General features: G+C 35.4%; 1 protein-coding gene and 1 long non-coding RNA gene across 5 annotated transcripts in view; one reads left to right on the forward strand and one right to left on the reverse strand.

The window, feature by feature from the left end:
• The window catches only part of NOVA1 (NOVA alternative splicing regulator 1), a 143,237-nt gene extending 117,399 nt beyond the window's left edge, over positions 1 to 25,838 (reverse strand). For 2 of the 4 annotated variants that reach the window (XM_027709282.1, XM_027709275.1), the window contains exons 1-2: positions 25,372 to 25,838; positions 23,364 to 23,507 (exon numbers count right to left, since the gene is read on the reverse strand). In XM_027709282.1, the coding sequence (XP_027565083.1) occupies positions 23,364 to 23,507; positions 25,372 to 25,507 (280 nt within the window). In that variant the 5' untranslated portion in view covers positions 25,508 to 25,838. Of the gene's footprint in view, positions 1 to 23,363; positions 23,508 to 25,371 lie in introns of those variants that run through there. The other 2 variants (XM_027709289.1, XM_027709298.1) reach the window with 2 other exon arrangements.
• Positions 25,231 to 25,977, forward strand: part of LOC113981739 — a 29,813-nt gene continuing 29,066 nt past the window's right edge. Inside the window, exon 1 of the long non-coding RNA XR_003538516.1 lies at positions 25,231 to 25,307. This is a non-coding gene — a long non-coding RNA (uncharacterized LOC113981739). The remainder of the gene's footprint in view (positions 25,308 to 25,977) is intronic.

Raw genomic sequence — 25,977 nt, forward strand, 5'->3', positions numbered from 1 at the left:
CTGAGTCTAGTTTGAGACATACACACCTAAAACAGAACTTGCAATGAAAGTAATCGTATCATGTGCTTCATCTTTCTTCTGCTTGGAACAAAGACTTCATTTTGTCTTGTCATAAAAAGTGACAGTGGAACACAAGTATTTTTTAAATTACTGTCCCTGTTTCAAGCAAAAAGAAATTAAACATTCAGAACCTATTAGTGAGATCATTTGTATGCTTTCAATCAGAAGAAAAGGAAGTTCTGCACATAACAGACAATATACTTCATGCACCCTATTCGGGTTATTTTGGACCAAGTCTTGAAAATTAAAAAATATATTAAGCATTTCAAATTACATAGCTATAGAATATAGGGCTCTTGTGATTTGTATTTGCAGTTATTTGAGGATTTACTAATTTTATTTTTTATTTTATTTATTTATATGTTGGTGTTTAAAGAAGAGTTACCAAACATTTTACTGATGCCAAACTGGTCTTCAAGCTGTTGTGTATTTTAGGATATGACTACCAGAAAAGTAACAGCAAGTACTCTCCTCTACCCCATTTAATCAGTGTTGAAATACAAAGATGCTGCATCCACGTGATTTGAAAGAAAAGTCAGTAATATACTGTCCTCTTTCAGTCTGCTAGTAACACTGGTTTTAAACACTACTAACTGCCTGACACTCAAGAAGAATAAGACGGGTATGAAGCAAATGGTTATTCTTCCTAACCAGAAGTACTGACCCTGTACAGAAACAATCTGTTTCAATATTACACCTATCTGTTAGAAGATATAGAATATCTTCAGCCATAATTTGACCACCACTAAATTTTATCCAGAACACTCATTATCTTGCACTTGTTCTGATTTCCAAATGGTCTTGATTGAAATGTTTGTATTGAAAATAAGAATGCAAGATGCACCATACAGGAAAGGGAAAAAAAAAGGAACACATTCATTAAAGAAAGATCTCCTCAGTGTATCTTCCCAGTGCTCAGCTGTTCACATAATATATTTGTCACACAAGGCAGTCACACTCTGCATATAGCTACTACCATTGTGATCTTCCATGATAATCTTAATGAGGATTGTTTTGGAATATGGTTCCTTCCCATCCACATCCAAAGCTTCTACCAAATAGAAAGTGAAAAAAGGGGGGAAAGAAATCAAGTGTGAGGGCAGACAGCCAAGAAATCCTTCCACTGCCTTAAATGTACTTACTGCATATTAAAACATATTACACAATGGTAACTCCCTGGAAGGTGCAAAAAATGCCGAATAAGGAGGAAAAGTTTCTGTATTCCTGACTTATTTTCTAAAATTTCTAATTTTTAATACCCCGCTGCAAATAAGTTGACTGTTGTCAGGAACAGACATCTCTAACATTTTCAGTTTTACTATTTGACCAAGGTAAATTTATAAACAGCTTCAAAACATAAACAGAAACAACAGACTTCCGGTGAGTTTACATTAATCCAAAGCTACAATGAGAATCAGCAGGCTTACAGACACTACAGTATGCCAGCATATTTGTTAATACCTCCATGCAATGGGTTCCTTTAGATTTTTTTTCCTTACACAATTTAAGTGAGAAATCTTGGTAGCAAGTAACCTAGTTGAATGTGGGTTTGATAATTAGCTGTTTAATTGCATTTAATTTTTTTGTATGGATGTTCATAACTTGTTCGGGAGATATATTTTGTAAGTACAAAATTAAAAAGTGCCTGGGATTTCCTAGACCTATGAGATCTAAATATCTGGAATTTTTTAGCTTTAATCTGTTGCACTAGCATAATTTCCTTTACAGGGAACAACAACAACCAGCATCCCTCTCAACAGAAAAAAAAAAAAAGAAGCAAAGCAGACTTCTACAGCAGCCTAGACATGCCATACAGAATTATGCCTTATATAAAATACTTTTTAAAACAAATAGATTTAAATCCATAAGATTTGATATATCAGAATATAAGTCAGATGCCTTAACTATGAAAAAATTCCAAATACAGCAACTCTACTTACTTAAAATCACAGATGAAAAGCTAAAAGACAATTCAACCTACCTCCAGCATTTTAAAACACATGATGGGGGAAATATATCAGCAATTCCTTTGAGCCCCATAAAATCAGGGTTTGCTTCTGTCTTACCACAGCTGCCTAAAAATTTTATTAGTTTTGACTGCTGTTTTCAAGCTAACCATTAGATTTGATTCATCTCTAGCAATAATACTTTCGACAAATTTCCTATGTCTATTTTCTTCTCTTTTAAAACACAAAGTAGAAAACAAACTGTCTGAAATGAACTATAAGGATGTAAGTTGTGAGAGATCACTCCACTTATTTCCACTAATTTTGTCAAGGAAAATGGCCACAATAAGTCTCAATGAATAATATCAAAGTTAGAACAATGACTATGATAACAAATATTATTCTCCACTTTGTGTTTCCCTAAAGCAGACTTATCTTTTCATTGGTTTTCATTTAGGTACATTAATTCCTTTTTTAGAGAACATGGTCTTGCTAATAAACATATGTGAGTACACGTCATATGAAGCTATAAAAATGGATATTATCTTTGTTTATCTTATTCTAATTTTTTAACTCTAATTGAATTTAGCTCATTACAGTCCTTAAGATTTGATGCTACTTCATTTAGAATAGCTATCAGATATTTCTTTTCTAAGTATTGTGAGAACGGGAACAAAAAGTGTATAAACAGGAATATTGCACAAATGGCTATCAGGAATGTTCATCCACTCTCCTTTTCTCAATTACTTTAAAATGATATTAAGTAAACTTCTCATATCAAACAGCAAAGAGGTCAGACCCAATCATCTTGAAGTATTATTCAAAATGTCCTTTTAAATTATTCTTTTTTATGCTAGTTTGTAACTTCTATGGTATTTTAGCCTTCCAGTTTACATTTGCATGTAAATTAGTTATGTAAATTAGAATATGCGATATTAAAATAGTATTACCTAAGTAGTAGATACTGATAGAGATTCTTGCACCACAACACAAGAATCCTTGTAGCTAATAGTCACATCAAATTTACACTAGTAATGTTTGAAATAATTGCTAAATTTACAAACACCCTGAATGTGACAGAGGGTCAAATTTAATTTATAACTGTACAAATCTACCACATGAAAGAAAACAGTAACTTCTACCACTGAAGTGAAAGCTGGCTCTTAAAACAAGAATAGAGAATAATAATATAAACCAAAAGCAATACTGGTACAGAAGCACAAGCACCACAATATCATGGACAAATGGCATCCCTTCTAGTAGCATCATGTAATTATGAAGACAATGCTTATGACAAGTAGATAATCTATCGGTGCCACTTCTAACTAGGAACAAAGTCCTTTCATATTTTCATGATTTTGTAGTTTGCTATACTTTTTGTACGTCAGTTTTGCCTTAACTTTTCAAAGGCCATTTTCTCATGTACACAATAAAAAGGTAGCACTGTTCCTCACTTGTTTCTGAGTCAACATAAGTAATAGTCAAAAGTTAAGTACAATTTTAGAATAAAATTAATCCACTGAATCTGCAAACTTTTCTTTTTAAACATCCTTTTAGACATTTAGATATATAACCTTACAAATATCCCAAGAAACAGATTTGCAGTGTATAATGTCTTGTTTACTTGAATATTCAGGGCTAAGTTTACTGTAGTTCTTCATATTCTGACATAAATGATACAAGTTTTTCCTCTATTTATATAACTTTCTTCCTGTTCATAAGTAAAGAGTTCTTCATGATCAACTACATAAAATGTACACCTAAATTAAGAATTTTTTTTCTGAAACAGGTACTTTGGAATTTTAAATTCAGAACCATTCTGTATTTGTAATTGAATATAATATTCCCAAAGAGGGGTGAAAAGTCCTTCAAAAATAGCAGGAGAGACGGGAGGCATTAAAATTATAGTATCACAATTACCAAAAAAACCACAGCTCATTTTAGGACACAAGTGGAGATACACTTACTTTTAAAAAATCAACTCAGTATAGCACTTGCATAAAAAAATAAAGTTCAAAGACCACTGAACAAATATACACAGAATTATAAGCAAGAACACTAGAGCATAAGATGCCCACTACTTTCAGTGGGGTAAAGCTCTCAATTTTGACTAGCAGTTTTATTCTAGGAAGTAAAATGTTGTATTTCGCATGATACTATGGAATGATGAAGAAAAAACAATGGGTAAGAAAAAAGGTGAATAGAGAGTTTAATTTTTATAAGACTCTAGAAAAGCTTACAATACAGTTACAATATCTAAAAGTAGTCCTCTCCGGCAAAAATTAAAAAAATTAGTGTCTTTAAATGCAGCTAAGAGTTGCATTTATATATATAAAATATATATTTTAAAGTACCATCTATCATTACTATCATTAAAAAAGCTTTTAAATTCGAGCAAGACTAAATGACAATCACAAAACAACTGCACCGTCTTAGTATTTACTTATCCTTATTGTTGATTAAAAACTAAAAATTAACATAACTATTAAAAATACATGCGCTACACATATATAGAGAGTAGTTGGAAAGTTTTTATTAAACTTGTAGGTTCTCTAAAAAGGACAAAGCCAGTCCTCTAACTTTTGGTTCCATCTGAGACACAAATTTTCATGACAAAATATATCAAACTAAATCTGTAAACTTTAATTTAGAAAAATATACTGTAATGATACTATTTCATGATTATAAATTTTCATACAATATCCTACGTAAAACATACAGATCACATTCCTACATGAAGTTATTTCCAAAACTCTTATCTCCTAAACAATAACTGGGGAGGTAAATTCCTTGGAGGAAAGGACAGATTTTTGTTCTGCATTTCTGTGAGAGATGGGAATCCTATGTAATCAGTTGAGATATAATAATCTTCTTCAGAAAGCAGTAAGGGATCAGGTTGTTGACACAAAATCTAAAACATACTCAATCTCACACTGCACATATTGTAAGGGTACCTTGAACTGTAAAAACAGTCTTAGCATCACTTATGACAGAAATCTGCAAGAACTTAGAACTGCCAAACTTTCTGTTATGCACAAATATATCTACACTTAGAGACCCCTCAGTTACAAAGAGTATAACACAATTCCTCTACCAAGACAGCAATTGTTGCTATTGTTACAATGTGACTTTTGCTTCTCTTATATAACTACACATAGGCATTTACAGACTGCTAAAAACTACAGCTACAGTGACTCATAAAGTTTAAGTTGACCAAATCAAAGTATAAGATTAAAAAAATTACTGACCTCTACAAAAAAAAGTATTATTAACAAAAGCTACTTTAAAACAAAAAAAGTCTTTTATTTAGAAAAATTAAATAATTCTTATATCTAAAATACTAAGCCAGTCTAAAAGCTAAACCTGTCCTCAGCTTTAACAGTAGTCACCACAGGCCCAGAGCAATCAAAAACCCTCCCTATATTCCATTTCTCCTTTCACAAAATATCCTGATGCTTCACAATTTCTTGAGACTCCAATTTAGAAGTTGGTAACTTTTCACAAATCTTTACCCAAGAAGTTTAGAGATCAAACAGCTGAGCATTGTTTGAATGAAGTATTTGAAAGTGCTTTCTCCTTCTAGTTCCATTTTCTTGTACCTTTTCTAGGAATAACGATCAATCTGTAATTCAGGCAAACTATAAACTTCAGAGAGAGTCACACCAAAAATATGACCATTGTTAAAGAAAGAAAAGGCAAAGGATGTTGAAATAACAAGAAAGTAATAACAGAAGTTCAGAACAAAAAGGTAAGCTGTAGCACCCCACTGCATACACATGGGCACGTATCTCTGAAATTACCTACTACATTTGCTCGGGAATGCGACACTCAACCAAAATAAAAAGTTCTGTCCCTTTTTATAAAGATTACTGTGGATAATGCTAAAAGCTCGATTTTAAAACTTGCTGAGACTGAGCTAGAGAAAGAGCTATTTCATCCCATGAAAGTATTTTCAAATAGTGCAGAATTTTTAGAGTTGAAAAGATGCCACTTTGATTTCTTGTCTGCCTTTGCAAAACTACTGTAACAAAGCTAAACACACACCCCCACACGCTCCATGTTGCCAAAGTAGCGGCAACAGTAGGTACCATAGAAGCAAGCACGCAGAGGTTACAGAGTAGCTACAATCAACACTGAAGGAGGCAAAACTCTTCAAACACTAGTAAACACTAGTGTTTAGTGGGCTAGTAAACACTCCTCACTGATCTGTTCACACACAACTGCGATAGCATCTATTTATAAGATTATATACCTGTGCCCCCAGTCTTTCTGTGTACAACAGAGATTAGCAACAGGAAATTAAAGGCTTTCAACTACTCGACTTTAAGTTTCATTGTTTCAGTTTAGGCTGGGGAGGGTGCAGGCAATTGGTTGCCTTTTCCAACTTTTTATTATGATTTTAAAAACAAACAAACAAACAAAAAACCCAAACTAAAAAAACCCAACCAACCAACCAAAAAAAACCCCAAAGAAGGAAACCAGTCTGAACATGGCTGAGGAGCACACAGAACATGAATGAAAATGGTGAACTTGTCTAGAATGCCATGTTTAATTTCAACACAGTTTTCATTACCAACAAAACTGATTTCACCTTGTACATTAATTTATGAACTTGATCAGATATTCATGTGACACCACATCTAGAGTCACTTGACTCTTAAATCAGAACTTCTCAAAGCTAAAAAAGTTAGCTTTATACCTTTTTTTTTTTTGTGAAAGGAAGCATGCATACTTTTAGAAATAAAGGCTACTGAGTGAGCAGCAAGTTCCAGTGCTAATGAAACTGTGCAATTTCAGAAGTTCCTATTTGTCTTAAAAAGGCCTTCCACAGACTGGGGTTATGAATGATAGCTACCTGTAATAAGATGGAACTGGACTTAATGACCCAAGAGGATGATTGCATGAGTATCATGTTCCATTAATAGTTCTGTCAAAAAAAGACAGCAGTTCTTTTTATTAACTATATTTCATTTATCTTATGAGAAAGAAACGTGCTATACTATAAAAGCCTTACCTTACTGCCAGCTTGTTTGAATAGTCTCATACAAACAGGCACTGAGCTCATAGGGCACATTTTCATTTGTTCCTCTCATTCTGTTTCATTTAGGACATCTCTTCAGAGAGTAAAAACGTTTCACTTCTCTTGTGGAGAAGCTTGGAACTGAGAGCATCACTTTAATTTTGGGACAGGTGGAAAGCATTAAAAGAATAATGATTATGAGATTTTATGGGTTTGACAGAGGAGAGCAGAGAAATGAAGTCTCTAATCCATGAGACCCTTTTCACACCTGCTTTCTAACATTTCACTTGAATTTGGTTCCCAAATTCTTCTCACTATTACCTTCTATACTATGTTCCTTTTATATACTCAACCTAAAAGCACAGTAACAAACTCCTCTGTAAGAGAAAAAAGAAACCAGCACCCAAAGCTGTAAATTCAATTCATTTTTCTAACTCTTGATAGTGTCTGCCAGTTTATAAAGACAAAATTGAGTGAAATTTTGGGTGTGTCCCTCACCCTCCCTACATTTTTAGGAAAGCAAAATATTTACACATCACAAAAAGATTAATAATCCCTGTGGTGGGCTCACCCTGGATAGCAGATAAGTCCACAAAGCTGCTCACTCACTCACACCCCTTCCCCAGCAGAATGGGGGAAGAAAATATTAACAGCAAACCAAGAAAAGTCATGAGTCAAGTTAAAAATATTTTAATAAATGAAGGAATATAGGAAGGCAAAATAAAAGGCCTCAAAAAAGGCTGCCCAGCCGAAAAGGATCTGGGGTTGCTGTGCAGTGTGCACAGGTGGCCAAGAAGGCCAATGGCATGGAGGTTTGCAACAGAAATAGGGTGGTCAGCAGTGATCATCCCCTGTACTCAGCACTGCTGAAGCCACACCTCAAATCCCGTGTTCAGTTTTGGGCCCCTCACTACAAGAAAGACATTGAGGTGCTGGAGCACGTCCAGAGAAGGGCAGCAAAGCTGGTGAAGGGTCTGGAGTACAAGTTTTACAGGAAATGGCTGATGATACTGGGGTTGTTTAGCCTGGAAAAGAAAAGGCTCAGAGAAGACCTTATTGCTCTCTACAGCTACCTGAAGGAGATTGTAGTGAGGTGGGCATCAGTTTCTTCTCACAGGTGACAAGTGACAGGACAAGAGAAAATGGCCTCAAGTTGTGCCAGGAGAGGTTTAGATTAGGTATTGGGAAAAATTTCTTCATAGAAAGGGTTGTAAAGCATTGGGACAGGCTGCCCAAGGAAGTGGTGGAGTCACCATCCCTTGAAGTGTTCAAAAAACTTGTGTGGCTATGGCACTTAGGGACATGGTTTAATGGAGAGCATGGTGGTGGTACATAGGCTGATGGTTGGACTTCAACGTATTTTCCAACTATAATTCTATGATTCCAATAGGTGATTCAAAAAACCTCCCTGAGTTAAAACCCCCTCCACTCCCTTTTTTTTTTTTTTTGCAGGGAGAGCATTATATGGCATGGAATAGCTTTAGACAGTTCAGGTTATCCCCCTGGTTGTGACCACTCTCAACTTCTTGTGCACATCCAGTCTGCTCATTGAGGGGGCATAGTCAGAAACAGAGAAGCTCTTGCCACTGTGCAAACGCTGTTCAGCAACAGTTAAAATATGAGTATATTGTCAACACTTTTTGGTCACAACTCTAAAACCTAGCACCATACAATCTGCTATGAAAAAGAAAATTTAACTCCATCTCAGGCGTACCCAGTTGCACTCAGAGGTCTCGCTTTCCTCCCTTGACATTTCTGCCATGTATGACCAGTGATTTCTACTGTGTTACACAGTATGGAAAGGCTGAATGTGAGGATTTTAGCCACTGCTAATAATTCTCAAGCACTTAGGGTTGACAATATCTTTTGCCATAACACAAAAAGTGAGGGAAGTTCTACGCTGAGGAAAAAAAAAGGCTATATGGGAAAAACATTACAGACACTTCATTATAGCAAATATTTTGACCATCCCTTCATACCAAATATATCATTATTAAAAAAAGTCTTAGAATTTTGAAGTAGTTAGAAACACTTATATTATGGGGAATATACACTAGTCAAAGATTTCATTAAAAATGCAGCAGCTTATACCTCTTTTAATTTGCCAAAAGCAGACTTTTGCAAAGAAAAAGGCTTGCCACCATTACCTACAGTTTCATGAGAGGGAATATAACAGAATTAACAGCTCTCAGATGTAAAATTACTAATTCCAGTAATACAGTACATTAAACATGTCATTTGAGATATATGCCAACTTAAACTACCACATATGGCATACTATCTAATTATCACAGTTTGTGTTTTCATATGCAGAACTGTTCTAGTTTTTAAACAATGTGTCAAAATGCAGTTTTATCTGAAAACAGAAAATGTTATCTTTTTATAATACCAGTGGGTCAATACAGTATTTTTAACATGCAGTACACCACAAGTAAAAGAAATAAATTAAAAAGAGAGAAGAAATACCTGAGAATAAGTCTCCAATGTTTTAGAAATGCTTCTACTATTCCTATTATTAAAATATTCAGGGAAAAGTTAATTTTAATACTATGTTTCTGAAAGATGGTATTTTCAATTTTTATTCTTCCTTTCAAGTCATTAATTCACCTATTGGCATACTAAGCCTTAACTGACAATGGACAAACAAAACAATCAAGTTAGTCATTCTCCCAGTTTTGCATGCAATTAAAAAATACTGTGAAATAGCACTTGTACAGACATCAGTTGCACTCAAGACAGACATCACTTGTGTTCCTTTTTTATGTGCAATTCAACCTCACTCAGAACAATCACTATTGCAGAATCGTACATTCTAACTGCAGTTTAGTACAAATTGTGCCCCAAAATATTTGATTTCAGATTCCCCAGCTGGTGCTTCGTGTCACTTCAGCTGTTCAGAGGGATTTTTTTATGTTTCTTTGCACAAATAAGCAAAGAGCTCACACATAATTACATAATTACATAATTACACAATCTTAATCTCTCCTTTTTCAATTCAAACATAACCATGTATTTTTAGACAATAAAATCAAAATGTGCCTACAGGTAACACTTTAGTAGACAAATAACTATGGAGCACCCACTCCAAACACTTTTGTTTCTTGTGCAAGAGTAGAAAATAAAGGTAGAGATATTCCACTCAGTCACCAAATGCATTTTTCCCTCTCTCCCTTAGTTCTCATAAATTGTATGTGGTATTTTTGATAATTTTTTTTAACAGAAAACAGATAATATCAAGATACATTTGAACACATTGTCTTACTCTAAAAACATAGATTACATTATAAATTTAAGAGTACTTAAGAGTTTAATTAAGTAAATACAAGAGTTTAATTAAGAAATGCCTCCTTGCTTTTTTCTGGTTTTAAATGAGCATCCAGTCCTTGAATTTGCAATTATCTTTATAACAGGTTTGTATTAAGCTCAAAATTGAATACATGCAAAAATAATGTTAAAATTTTTTGCTGAAATAATTTGAAAGGCATATGAATCTGAAGAATAAACTAAAATCTCTTTTGTATTCTTCTTTTCAATAAACAAATTAAAGCAATATTTTTCAAAGAAGACATGATTTTGTAAATGACTGTACTACCAGGAATACAGGAAAACTCAAAGTACTTAAACAATTTTTTCTTAATGAAAAGCAGAATAGATGTGATTTCTTCCACACAGACTTCATCAGTCTTCCCCTAATAAAAAGTCCAAACAACCCTTCTAAGTCAAAACATTTTATGTATAATAAAATAGGACAATTTGACTTCATGACTACTATTTTAAGCTGAAATGCAAATATATCCAGAGAATTTATTTTTAGAAATTTTACCCATGCCTTTTAACACTTCAGATTAGAACTTTACAGAACACTTCCTAGTAATTGTTTAGATAATTTTTGATAATTCAGTCAGTTTCATACTTTATAAATTTTGATTTCTTTCAAAACCAAAATCAAACAAGTGCATCAAAACAAAAGAAAAAAATTATTGCTTGTAACGAGCAATTATTTGCAAATAGAAGGAGATTCTAGTAAATGTTTAGTTTGAAGAAGATTTGTAACAAGTTGGATTATATCTAGTGTTCCTCTTTTAAAATGGACCTTTAAGCAAGACTGGCACACACTAACATAAAGCCAGCATTTTCCTACACGGAATTACTGAACAGATTTACAAATATATTAAAAAGCCAGTCTATAAATAAAGATGCAGATCACAAAGATCTGAATCTATTTATACATTAAGATCCAAAAATCAGGCCACATTTTTAAGCACAAAGAATAAGACAATTACAAAAAAATATTATATAGACTAAGTTTTTATCACTTGACCTGTTTTTGGTTTTAATAAAGATCTGCATTTCTGCATTAAAATTTGAAAGGAACTTTTAAAATAATGTAGTTCATGCTGATAATCTGTCTAATATACCTATTTTTGATAAACATCTATTTATAATTGAAAAGTCACCCTATAATAAAATTGAATATAAGAAGCAAGATATGTCCAAATACAGACTCAAACAGCTCTATCTAGCTGTGAAAAGTTCAGTTACAATTATTTGCAAGGCTAGAAAATGTGAGAACACATTCCTTCTCAGAGGAAAAGGCAGCAGTATATGTTAACTACCACAGACAAGCACCAGGAAAAAAAAAGCAAAAAGACAAAGAAAATCCCATTCCTTTGCTAGAAGAAGAAAAACCCCTAGAAAGACAAAAGTCCTCTACAAAGGATCTAAATTAGAATCACAGACAATTTTTTTGATATACAGTGCTATTAATCTATCCGTATGAATAAACACACTAGTACAGGACTATGTAGGCTGGAGGTGTATTCCACCTTGCACAAATTCAGTACTTACCTGAATTTAATTGTTGTATACAGAAACTGCTGATAATTTTACTGCCTTTGTACAAGTGTCTCCACTCACTGTCACGGGAGGCAGTGGCAAAATGGAAAGAAATTATCATTTTCAGTCCTTATGCTTAAGAGGCAAGAAAGAATTTGTTTTTGCTGAAGGTAATAGAACATCAGCAGTGAAAAGATGGAAGAATTGTATCTCACTGCATATATTAAGAGTCTGGAGAACTGGAGAAATGCTCACCTCTAGTGGAATATTTGACCTTAAGCAAAATAAAGAATTGGAAAAAATTCATCAGGTTTTGATTGCATCCTTGAATCCAAACATTTTCACCCTGTCTAAAAACTGGAAGTTTTGCTCATCTGGAGTCATCAGTGATGACTATATTTTACTGACAGAGTTCCTATTCTGAACAGCAAGTATAACAGTGGAAGCACAAAAGATCCATGTTAAACTGCTTACGAAATAAACTATTCATTTTCCAGCAGTTAGACATGCTAAACTACTACTGAGATTTAGAATTTAAAGATTTGTAGCAGGGAAAACTTCAGGTTCTAAAAACAACTTAAAGACTACAAATTGAAGTTAAATATTTGTTCAAACTGAATCACTGGCCTTTTTTCCCAAATAAGTAGCATACACATAGTATTTTTTTTGGTTAAATATATTTTTATAACCATCTTCAGCACTTGTAAGATGGCCTGTCCAGCAAGATTCCTATATTTCCCCACAGGAAGAATTAAAACGTAGGGGACATCCCACACTTTGAAGCAGATGACACAAGTTATTTCTACCTAGGAGAAATATCTATATGGGAATCCAATACAAAAACCATCTTTGGCTTTTGAGCAAAGGAGAAAGAAATGGAGGAAGCGAAAACTATTGCACTCTAAAGGGATTAACACAACCGAACCTGCTTAAAGCAGAGTGAAACTTTAAAAATTATTCAGTACAGAGAAAAGAAGTGTTCTCAAATTTCCTAAAGTATATTGGTCTTTCCCTCTACATAGAGACTTACCCAAAAGGATTCCCAGATATCTACAGATACATACAACATCTGTGTCTTTTCAAACTGGGATCACTTCTCCTTTGGTTTGTCAATAAACCGCATTATAATTCAGTAGATAATTAGTAATAGCACTATTTCCCCCAAATCAGCATTGCAACATCATACCTCTTTCTAGACCTTTTGAAGTAGGTCATTCCAAAAATACGAAATTTATATTAATTCCTGAAATACTTTTAGTTATAAGCACACTCAAATATCCCATGACCATTATCAGCTTATCTGTAGCTCCCAAGTAAGCATAGCTGACAATATGAAAACCTTGTAACACAAAACCAGTCCTACAAATACATACTAATTTACACCAAAACCCCTGTATGCTTTCTTAGAATCTTTAACAGGGAAAATGCACCCAAATTAAGACATTTCCTGGCTTATTAGTACCAAAAGCATTAAGATCACCTATTCTGAACTCCTACGCATTAACATATCACAGAAAAAAACAAACCTTGCATTATCTTAGGAGACCATTTAACTATATACATATTTTTAGGAAATGTTCATCAAGTCGTAATTGCAGCTGAAGTACTGCAACCCATCACTTCTGAAATTTTGCATTGGAAGAAACAATACACCCAAATTAGAACTAGCCAACCCACTATAAAGCCAAACTCCTAAAGATAAATAAACAATAAAAATCTTCAGACAACCAGTACAAAGCTGCCAAAATTTACAAGCAGAGACTTCTTTACAAAACAAAACACACAAAGAATTTTTGCACAAGATGAAACTTCATACATGCCTAGACTAGTCAACACTTGAAAGCATGGTAGTCTTTCACAAGCCATATTATTCCATTGAAAAAGGACAAAAAAGTGAATAAACAAGAAGGGAGAAGGGAAACAACAAGGTACTTATTTTACAGTTATGGATGACTAAATTTTGTGTCCTTCTCATGTCTGCACCAATGAAATCAGAAAGTTCTAAGCAAATAAAGTGTGAAGGACAGAACTGAACTACTTCTGAACGTCAAAACTCACATTCTTCTAAACAGTAGGTACTGTCAAACACATGAGCCATTTGAAAAGATAATATAGAAGCAGGAGAATCTTGTTAATTATCAACTAAGTCCCATTAAAAAAAACCTGAAATAAAAAATTGCCTACTTAAAAATATATTGTTTAATTCAAACACTGACCTTGCTACCACTATTTACTCCAGTCTCTTAGACTAGAGGGTTATAAAACATTTGCATAAACTGAGGGCTTTTTGGTTTTCAAAGGTACAGGAAACCTAAAGGTAGACAAATACAGCTGCCTATTTAATTGATTTTCTCATCAAGAGCACACAAGACTCAACTTCTGAGACTACCAATTACACATAGATTTCTCTATACACTGAAAAGTATTTTTTTGGGCTTTGACTTTAAAATCTGAGGAACAAATTTTTTCCTTCTAAATCCTAGCTATTTAGGGAAAGAACTGTTTTTCTAGTTATTTGGGATCAATGAATCAAAAAAAATTTACTCATCTAATGTATTATGTTGAAGTCATAGATGTAGATCCATACAGAACTACACAGCTCATAAAATTATAAAGTACATACTTGATTATTGTTAAAAGTAGTGCAAATACTAGATGAGCACTTGGCATCGCCACCATAAATAAAATCACAAAAAGCCCAAACTTATATCCCTGAAAAAGAATCTTTGTAAAGTTAACACTTTTTTTTTTTAACATTTCACTATGCTGGAAATTATATGCTGCTTGATGAAGAGCAATCTCAACAAAAACTGGCAGACTTTGGTGTGTTGCACTATATAGTAAAAGACTTAGAAGTTAGGAAGTGATATAGTCATAAGGAGTTCCTGGGAAAGACAAATTTTACTTTAGATTGACAGAGTCGCCAAGTGTTCATCTAATACGGTAAGTAGAAGACATACAAAAAATGAAGTGTGCACACACATGCAAGGCAGAAAACAAACCCCATACATGTTCTACATCTAACACTTGCAACAAATCATTTTTATAAAGCTTTAAGACATCCAGCAGCAGCATTTCATTGCAGACCTTTGAAAAATCAGCACAGATAGAATGCCGGAAGAGCCTCTCTTGTTCCACAGTTTTCTTCAAATCCAGGTCAAGAAACTACTAAAAAGCTACCTATTCCCTTTTCCTTTTTTTTTTTTTTGAGTGTTCATCAGGAAAATTGTTGGTAGACTGCCAGATTACAATAAAACATAAATATTCTATAACTCCAACTCAATACTGCTGCCAAAACAGTATCTGCGGCAGCACCTGAATTGCTGCTGCTGCTACTACTAGTACTATACACTACCCTACCTGCACTCTGGCATTTCCTAACGCCAGATTACAGATGGAGACAAAACATAAACCTCTGTTAGATCAAGCTCCAACTTTGGCATATGGCCCAAGTGGTCTTTCCTCCCCCTTCCCTCATAGCCATGACATTTCACAGCCCAACTCTTTGGGAATACACTCTGATATAGGTTTAATTTCATAAGCACACTGGATGCTCAACAAAGCAGACTTAATGGACATGTGCCATTTCCTATTTTTCCAGTGCATGACCTAATATAAATATTTTCAATAACTTATGATCTAAAAAGAAAGACTCCACCATTGTATATTCCATTAAATATTTGTAATTTTTCATGTACAATTTGAAAACCAGAGTTTAGAACACACTAGGAAGATGATAAATTGCTGCTGTGCCTATCTGGTTCTCTACAGAGAATTTTCTTCCCCATATTGCCAATGAAGAATCTAAAGAGGACTAAAGTCAATACTTGAAAATAAAAAGTACATACAAATCTTCCAAGAGTTTTGGAGGTGTGCACTATGGTTCTTGATTCAAGCAAACAGGTGCCACTCTATGAAGTGGGGGAAAATAGTACAAATGTGTGAAGCTCTTTATGTGGGAAATTACAAGAGAGTTAAATGGCACTGAGCAAGGCACAAAAAGTGCTTTTAAAATAGAAACAAGGGAACATGCAGAGAACCTCAGTATCTAATTTAATTAATGATTGAGAATGCAAAGGCTCCAACTGGTGAAACATTAGCAGCAGCCATGAATTTCACTGTAGTTCTGTATAACAAGTAATCTTACCTGAGTGATTCTCAAAAAAATGTCAACACATCGATTGTATTTTTCATCTGATCCTGTCAATGCTGAGATGACAGGCCCTGCAGGATGCAGTGAGAGATCAATGATGAAAAACAGCTGTTTAGTCTTTTCACAATCAAAACCTACAAGACCAGGTAAATATGAAATTTTTTCTGAGATTCATGCTTCTTTATATCCAACAAATGCTAACGTCACACAACCCCTTTCATATACGTCAGTTGACAAGGGTATCTCTTCCTCACTTACAAGGCATCTGACCGCAGGTCAATCATATCACCAATGTTTATCTTCAAACCTGCTCCCAAATACATTATTCTTTCAGGTGCTCTCTGGTCACATAGCTAGTTATTTACAACAGCTACATCCAGCCTTCCACAAAGGAGACCTTATTTTGTCCCTCAATTATGCAAAGCACTTAAACCTTACAAAAAATTTACTACAATTCAGAAGTCAAGAAGAACAATAAGGAGCTCAAGCAAAGAGTAATAAATTCATACTCAAAGGTTACAAAAGCATGTTAGCATTGTACAGTTGGGAGCTGACTTCCATAAACGTGTCTCCAAAGACTGCCTTAAACTGACATTTCAATCAGACCAGTTAAGTTCTTGCAAAGGAATTTCAATGCTTGGCTATGACCAAGAACAGCATACCTAATCCTCAATCAAATTCAACTGTAATTAACTATCAAATACATTAAAGTGAAAACAAGTTAATGTGGGAGGATGGGAATTTATATAGTTGTCATTTTATTATGTATTAAAATATTTAGTGTGTCTATCAAATACAGGGAAAATTTAAAGCAGAGGATTCTGACAATCCTTGTTCGTATTTTAATTTAAAAATAGAGAAATGTAGTTAATCTTTATAATGCTATGTGTAATCACAAATTGGGACATAGATACCCCTAAAATCAAAAAAAAATAGGATGGAATAGAGCTATACAAGTCTGTAATGTAACACAAGATCTCTTGGTTAAAGTACAGTTTGATATTTCCTTTGGGAATGTAAAATGGCCCTGAATACCAGGGTGAATGTAAGGAACATGATAGGTTCCTAAAGCCATGTCATGCAGTCAGAATAAAGACGGTAGTATATCTACAGTAAATTAATAGCCTCTTACATGCACAGCACACTAATTTATTCCATGTGCTAAATACCAAATTCCAATTTTACATGTTTCCATGCTACTAGAAATCCTTAAAAGAACCACAAGACTGAGCTAGATAAAACAAGCACCATTCTCCACTACAGAACATACTACAACACCAGAAATTCATACCAGACACAATATAACTCTTTTCATTTACAGACAATTGTGTTTGTTGTCAGAACACAAATATTTTTGCTAAGTCCATTATAATGGTGACATTTCAAAAACATGTTTATCAGCTTCATTACTCCACTGATAGATTTGATAAACAAGCATAATGTATAATGTTTTAGATTGAAGTACATTAAGAATTTTATGCTAGTGTCAAACAAATCCAATTAAAAAACCAAAAGGCCTACCTAGAAACATGGCCATCAGTAAGAGTCAGAAAAGCAGCCTTCCAATTTCTAATATATATTGCATTTTATACCATGACACTGCAGGCTCTGAGGGTCAGAATAATTAAGATCAACAGCAGCTGCAGTGCAACGTGAGAAGCACACTGCCACAGCTCTCACCAGTCCAGCCCAATTACCTGCAGCATTCCAACACCGGACAACTGACAACTACCATACTCCTCATCATTAACTCCCACTGGCCTACTGATAAATGTTAAAAAACAAACTAGCGTCTCTAAGATGATTGCACCTGCTGTGGGATGCAACGATGAGTCTCAGAGATGTGTGCCAGTCAAATCCTTATAGTTGTTGCTAACTATATGCTAGAGCTGAGTCCAAAGACAGAAATGAGACCACAATCAGGCACAAGCCCTCCTCCCAAAGCCCTCTATGCTCCATTTCTAAAAGCCAGTCTGACAAATTCACTAAATCCAATTTTTTTTCCCTGGCCAAAAATTTACTGATCACTAACAAAATAAATTCTGTGGTCAACTACTGAGGACAGTATCTAAGCTAATGCAATTAACTAAAGAACAAACAAGATCAAAGAGTATTTGAAAAAGATATTGCTTGTTACAGGTTGCGTGTATCAAGGAAAAGGGAGAAGAGAAAAACAATTAAGAGATTCAGACATTCTCTGTTTATATTTTTAAAATATTAGCTCCAAGACCAATGCTCTGTCAAAGATCCACTAAAACTTAGATTTATCTGAAAAATATCACTGAAGTATTGTATGGAACTTTCAAACTTCATGAAATTGGAAAATTAAAATCTTATTTGATTTTTGTTAAATGAAAAATTGTTTTACAGAAATTCTGACTTTACCAAAAAAAAAATACTGTTAATAGAACCACCTTCATCTACATAAACTTTCTAATCTACTGAAAATAATTTGGGTTTCAATTGTATTCTAACCTAGATAAAAGCCATCACAATGAAATGTTGAAAACTTAAATATGGCATTTCCATCATAACAGCTGTACTCACTCTCTTCTTTATTTTGCCAACCAAGTTAGTCCGTATCATTTATTAAAGTTAGACTAACCATTCCAAATCTGTCACAAGTTGTTATAAACCTTTCTATACAAGACAAAGACACAGCGTTTCCTTGCAAACAAAAGCCATTTACTATGTCAAAGTTGATTCACTCATTAACATGAATAAGTCCCTACATGTAGAGAAAAAAGTACGTGCAAAATTTCAACTTGAACTTCTCCTCAAAATTCCTCTAAGCCTACCAAATGAGAAACTGCTAAGTAATAGTACACTGGGCAAGTTAGATATGTAACAATCTCAAGATCCTACCAAGTTACATATTCAATTTCAGCTTCCTTTTAAATGTAAAATACTAAGGATCTGCTGGCTAACAAGCTAACTTTTTTTATTCTGTTCCAGTAACCAGGCAACAGACAACTGTCCAACTGAGAATTATCTCTCTGAACAGCTGGCAATCAACACATGGGAGTTTTTGGTGGTTGGTCTCTTTTTTTTTTTTTTAAACTAGCACAAGGATCAGTGATTACTTTACAAATCTACACAGCTCTAGATTCCACCTCTGAAATCTCTACTCACTATTTAGTAATTTCCTCAGGGCCATTATCCCTGAAGTTACTCACATAAGTAAATGTCTACAGCAGAATCTGAAAATCTTAGACACATACTTATGTAGTCTCCAAATAACTAATGTCAACACTTTGGAAAAAAGAAATAGAAGCATCAAGAACAAAAATGAGATGCATTTATTGATATACGACAAACCCCTTCAAGGAACCATGACAACAGACAGCTAATAACTAAAGCCATGCTCACTTCTAACTCCATTACTCTTTTCTCTTCCCTAGCCGAAAAAAAACCAGTATTTCACTTCAACATTATTTCAAGTGTTGATTTTTAAAAAATTCTTTTCCCTACTAGACTGTTATTTTTAAGTTATAAATTAACCTGACAATCTCTTTATTATATAAAGGAAATAATAATGGTAAACCAAGCTTGATATATGATTCCTTTCTCCTTCCTAGCAGTTTATAAGAGTAATGAAGCTATAAGCTTATTAATTATAAATTCCTGTAAAGTTGTTACTTACACATTCAGTGTGTTTGAAAGGTTTTTAAAAGTCAGAATGGGAGACTTTTCAGAAAGGCACTGGGCACAAAGATTACCTAGACTATCTCACATAACGCATGACTGTTTTAAAAAAATCTGATATTTAAACAGAAAACATCTCAAATACAAGTCACAAGCACAACATAGCTACACAACATTTCACACACTCTCTACATAAGGTGGGAGAGGAAACTCACACCTTTTATATTCTTCCAACATTTATATCACTACTGATTAGAAATCTACTATAAGAACAACACAGTTAATATATTGTTAAAAGCAGTAAAAACTTATCCCCATTTAATTATGCTTTTATTCATCTCTGTTCTTGATATGATCTAATTTCAGTACAAGTATGGCTTCATATTCCAATAAATTGAAAAACACTGACCAAGCTCAAATTCACTCAAGCACCAAGTTCAGACCAGGCAAGATCCTGTTGCAAAATAAACAACATGATGCGATGCAACAATTTTGTGCATGTGTGTGCATAGGGGAGAGACTGGGGCAGGAACGCAGAGTGAGAGCGCGCATGAGAGAAAGAAAGCAAGAGTGTGTGCCAGCGCTCGCAATGGAAAATATACATATGTCCCAAGTAGTTTTCAGTCCGGCGGTCACTATAATGCAGAATGGAGAAACAGATAAGACAATGACAGCTTCATACAACAGAAATAATCTTTTCGATATTATTCAAAATAAAACCATACATTAAAATAGCTTCACAGAATAGCCACTTTCTTTATGCAGTTGGCTAAATCTGTATTCAAATTTTGGACCGAAACCTACTAGTCAATATGCACTGTACTTCTCTACAGGAAGGATCAATACCATTTAGTATAAAAGTAGGGTATATTTTGACATTTTAATTTCATTTATGCTAATCTTGGGGGACAAGCCTGAACAGTAAAGAATCAGGGATAATCTAGGCACAATATGCAAAGTCAAATTGTAGGAGTCCAGACAATTAGTGAAAGTCAGCAGGTAACCTGAAAAGAGAACAATAAATTGTGTACTCAAAAAATAAGACTGTAGTGGACAGTAATATATTTTTATACTGCTTCCTCTTTTGTAAACTAAAATGTACAGTGCAAAGCTGGTTTTCCTTTAATTTCTTGTAATTAGAGCTGCCATATAATTCTTCAGTAATTATGTCACCTTTTGACGCACAAAAATAATTCCAACAGAAATCAGTCTGCATACTGAAGTCCTATATCACAGAGGGAAAGAAAAAACACTATTAGATCATGGGAACTATTCGTAATTTCTGTGTTATAACCAACTTCCTCCTTTCCAAACAGGAACTTACTTTTCTAAAACTTTTTGGAAATACAGAAGAGTTTCACGGAAGCTTCAACAGCAGAACATTGAATAGCAAAATATACATTAAACACATTTGTAATCTCAAGCGGGGATAAGGACTAAGTAACACCTATTAGGAAAACAGAATAATTGTTTAAGAAACTTTGTAAGAAAAATAATCTGTATCTTCATCTTAGCTCTTTCACAAGGTTTGTATTCCCTAATGTTATATGAGCAAGAGAGTCTGGAAGAAACCCAAAAGCCATCAGCTCAGGGAATGCCAGGACCTCCGAAAATTCCATGGGCTGGTGGTCAGACGCAAACAGAAAGACTAAGAAGAGCTAGCCATGCTGGAATCCATTTCCAATCCCTGTTCTATGCTTCAGCAGGTATCAATCACCAACTTCCTTAAAACACTTTCTATATGACACAACATATCTGCAAATTCAAGGCAGACTGTATCAAGTCAAACTGGAACTTCATTTGCACCTGTTAGCGTGAAAATGCTTGAGCCTCCCTGCCCTAGTTATTTATATTATTGCTACTGATTTTAAGGGAAAATATGTCACAAATGTTTTCCTCATGTTATTCTGGCTTGCTAATTTTTGCTTTTCAAAGGTTCTTCTGCTATTACAATTTCCTACACACACCAAAAAAAAAAAATGTAACTCTGATTTAATCAGAAAACAAAAGAACTATACTAGAGCACTGAACAAAAGATCTAATCTTTGGAGCGTCCTTTCCAAGTGAGTGTAAATAAACTGTAGTAAAATGAAAAGGCTCGTAATTTGGTATTTGGAATATTTTTCATAAACACCAATTTTCTGTAACATGCTTGCATATCTGATATCCCCTCATGTATAATGCAAAAAATCCATTTCATTTTCATCTATTGACAGTGAATTTAATTTACTATTGCAGCTCTTTATCCAGATTATGTTATTAATTCTGCAATCAGGCTCTTTAGAATGCTTTTATTTCTTCCTAGAGTTTTCACAATCCCACATTGATTTTTTCCACCCTAACATACCTTTCAAAACAAAGGATCATTTTTCCTAGCTTTTTTTAAAAAAGCAAACAAGGCCTCAAAGGCAACAAGCACCACTTCATAAGCTGTAACTTACAACAGGAAAAAAAAAATCTACATGCATCACTTCAACCTCTGACGTTTAAGTATTACAAACTACATTCATTAGGGAGACCTACAACAGGTGCATTAAAATTTCCACATTAACAATCATCTTTGTAAATAGACCAAAATTTCTTCATTAATAAAATATTATCTACTTCTACCTGACACTAAAGTTAGAGGACAGGGATGCTAAATGCTCCAGTGTTAGTGTTCTGTTTACATCCATACCAACTGCCTCCACTATTTTGCAGAATTCAGTCAACTTTTTAAAGTAGATCAAACGCAAAGCAGCTCTTATTTTTCCAACAGAAAAAAAGTCAGTAACAGCTGACTCAATTCCAACAGCTCGACTCAATTCCAAATCACCAGTTACTCTTCAAAACAACAAAATCAAAATGCAGAAGTGTCAGCTATATTACTATTTTGCATCAGTTTTTTAAGAGTCTGCTAGAACAAAGTTCAATTAAAGAATACAAATTTTTTCATATTAGGGAAAAAACGATTAATCAACTACAGAAATTAAATCTTGTCTATCAAGACTCCATTTTCAGAAATCTTTAAAAAAGGAGAAATGCCAATTCAGGTATTTATTACTGTAATACTCAAATACTAAAAAAACTCCTTTCTTGTGCATTAATACAGCTAATATAAAATGCTAATTTCTTTATTCATCTAAAGCACTTCACTTTTATAATAGAGTTTTCTTCCACCACCACGATAAACATAATATACAGAATATCTAAAGAGCAGCACTTGTCCTCTTTACTTCACTCCAGACCCAGTGAACAAAGCAGTGAAGAAGAAAGAAGGTACATAATGGATTTAAAGTAAATGGCCCATTCTTTACTAAGCGGCCTCTTATTTTTACTCATTCTAGCTTAATTGTCATTCTAATGTCTGGAAACTTCAAACGAACAATTATTTTTACACCACCTGTCACAGTGGTTCCTTAAAGCTAGATTTTTTTTTTTTAAATAAAAAATAAAGCAATCGCTGTTAATTAAAATAATCTTTCACAGAAACATTGTAAACATCTTTAAACTTGTTTCAAGCAGTTAGTGCCCAGCACGGTCCATTCCATACACCAAAACAGACAGAACATTTATATTCACTGTTGCACTTCATAACATACTTTTGTGAGACATAATGCTTCCTGCTGCACTGGAAGCTTAGTTGTCAATATATGAAACACACTGACATGTACGTATGTCCCTTGGGACTTGAAAATAAAGAATTGGCTAATTTTTCACCTACCTGGGTAAAAATCTTTGGATTTAGACAACTTGATGGTGGCCCCAGTCTCTTTCTGCAACTGAACAATTGTCTGTCCTCCCTTCCCAATTATAGATCCAGCAGCATAACTAGGTATGAGGACCTTTAGAAAATACTGGCCATCCTCTGAAAAATTGAGATATGCATGGTTAATATGGCTTATAAATTCTCATTTTTTCTCCCCAGACCCACAAATAAACAAAAGGTTACATCTTTAAACTCCTCCACTAATTCATGCATTTACATCTAACCAGTTGCGTCATTCTACAAGACATGTTTAGACTGTGCCTTTGACATTTTAAAATATCTACATTTATTCTAAGCAAAATAAAGAACACACATCGGTTCCTAAATTCAGTAAAAGAATGAGAATAAAATTCAAATTATATTTCAAAGATTGATTTTTTCCAATGGTAACCACAGCATGCAGAAAAGATCAGACCCCTTAAAAAAAAATAAAGCCCTGCACGAGAACGTGGCTACTGACAACTACAACCTTCCTTGAAAATGCTGCAAAAGAAATGACAAAACCAAAAAGGAACGAATTGTAAATTCTAATGAGCTATTTGTTTGTCATTAGCAAACACATGAGAACAGCAATTAGCTATTGCCTGCATTCTTCTTAAGTGAGCAAAACGACTACTCTGCTACCAAATAACCCACCCAAAATGTGGGGTTTTATTCCAAGCATTTCAGCCACTGCCAAGAAAACAACTCAACATGGTGCGGATGGAATCACTTGCCTAAGTAATCCTGATGTATTCCTTTAGCACTTCTTAAGCGACAATGATCTCTTTTAAGCTCATTAATTAAAGGATACTAAGAAGAATTTTTCCCAATTGATCAAAATCCTAAGTCACTTATTTTAAATACACTTAAAAGGTGACAACATAGACAATGCCAGTCCCCTACCCACCACTAGCGTTAAAGCACACAATCGAAACAGGAAAAAAATATAGAGAATGAATGGAGGGGAGAAAGAAAAAAGGATTCCCAGTCTGATTTGGAAACTGCACAATTGTCAGTGCCCTCACCACACTGCTAAATCCAGCTACACTGAAGTCTGAGGACCTTTCTGTAACTGGTTCTGAAGAAGTACAAGGCAATAAGGGTACGCCGGTTTCCCAGACTTGGGCTATCCTCAGTAATTAAGGCAAGATCCCATTGGCATGGATATTAAAATATCATGAAACCTGTTTCATAAAGCTGTGGGGATTTTTTTTACCCCTAAGCAGAGGTAACGATCTCAGTTCACCTTACTTCTCTGAGACTATAAGCGTCTCAAGAAGTGCCTGTGTGTGACAGTGGTGCCCACCCGTATTACCACAGCTGGGGAACCATGCATTATGTACAGTCGGAGCGCTGCTCTCAACATGGGGCAAATAAATTCACCTCTGCCTCTGTGCATTGTTATGACGACTCCAGTGCAAACGGATAAAGGAGATGCTGGTCCCGTTATAACTCATCTCCTCCAGGAAGAGCAGGATGTTAACTAGCGAGTCCCCGCAGCCGAGGGGCGACTCCCCCTGCCACCAGCCAGCCCTCGCCCCCGGCTCGGCACTGCAAACACACGCCGTGTACGCGCTGACAATGGAAGTGAGGCCAAGGAGGAGGAAAACGCACGACAAGGCTGAAATTCAACTTGCGACCCCGAGGATGTGGAAGGAGGGAAGAGCGTTTACCGTCTCCCTCCAGCTGCCCTTTATTTTCGCCCATCGTTAAAGGGGCGAGGGAGATAGCTGTGCTGCGGGAGTCCCTTGTGCTCCCTCCTCGCCTCCGTAGGGTCACGGCTGTGCAGCCCCAGCGTGGATATTAAATAAAAAGACTGGTAGATGCTGAAAACCGACGCCATTTTGATGAATGATAACATTAGAGAAATGGGAATCTTTTCGAGGGGGGGGGAAGGATAGGCGGGCGGGCAGGTAGGTAGGAAAGCGGAGAGGTGGGTGGGTTGGGGGGGGGGGAGGGAGGTGACAGAGGATGTACCCACCGCCCGTGTTGGTCCTTTTGGTGCTGCCGGCTTCAGGGGGGGCTTCCAGCGGTCTTTTCCGGGAGTCCGGCGGGTCCAGGTCTATGGGAACCCCGGTGTGGGTCCCGTTTTGCTGGATGGGAGCTGCCGCCATCATGTTTGCTGCTGCTCGGAGGAGAATTGTCTCTTCCCTTCTGTGGTGGGGGGGGCAGGGAGGGAAGGGGGGAGGAGGAGGAGGAGGAGGAGAAGAAGGAAGGGGGAGGAGGAGGAGGGGAGGGGGCTCGTCCCGTTCTCTTGTCCTTTTCGAAAATGTAGAGCTAAGATCGGGACTGTCGAGGATGCTGCGCGCCTTGTTTATCTGGCACCCGGGGGGAGGGAAGGGAAAGGAGGGAGGGAAGCGGGCAGGACTGGGCTGGAGGAGCAGCTGCAGTGCAGTGTCAGGAGGAGATGAGGAGAAGGGAAACAGGGGAACAAGGGGGGCGAGAGGGAAGAGAATGGGGGAGAGGAGAAGAGGAGGGGAAGGAGTGAGACAGGAGGAGGAGAGGACAGAGTAAGTGGGAGAGGAGAGGAGGGGAGAGAGTGAGTGGGAGAGGAGGGGAGAGAGAACGAGTGAGGCTGAATCGGCGG

The sequence above is a fragment of the Neopelma chrysocephalum genome, unplaced genomic scaffold, assembly GCF_003984885.1.
Source record: "Neopelma chrysocephalum unplaced genomic scaffold, ASM398488v2 Primary Assembly neopelma1_24, whole genome shotgun sequence".
NCBI lineage: Eukaryota > Metazoa > Chordata > Aves > Passeriformes > Pipridae > Neopelma > Neopelma chrysocephalum.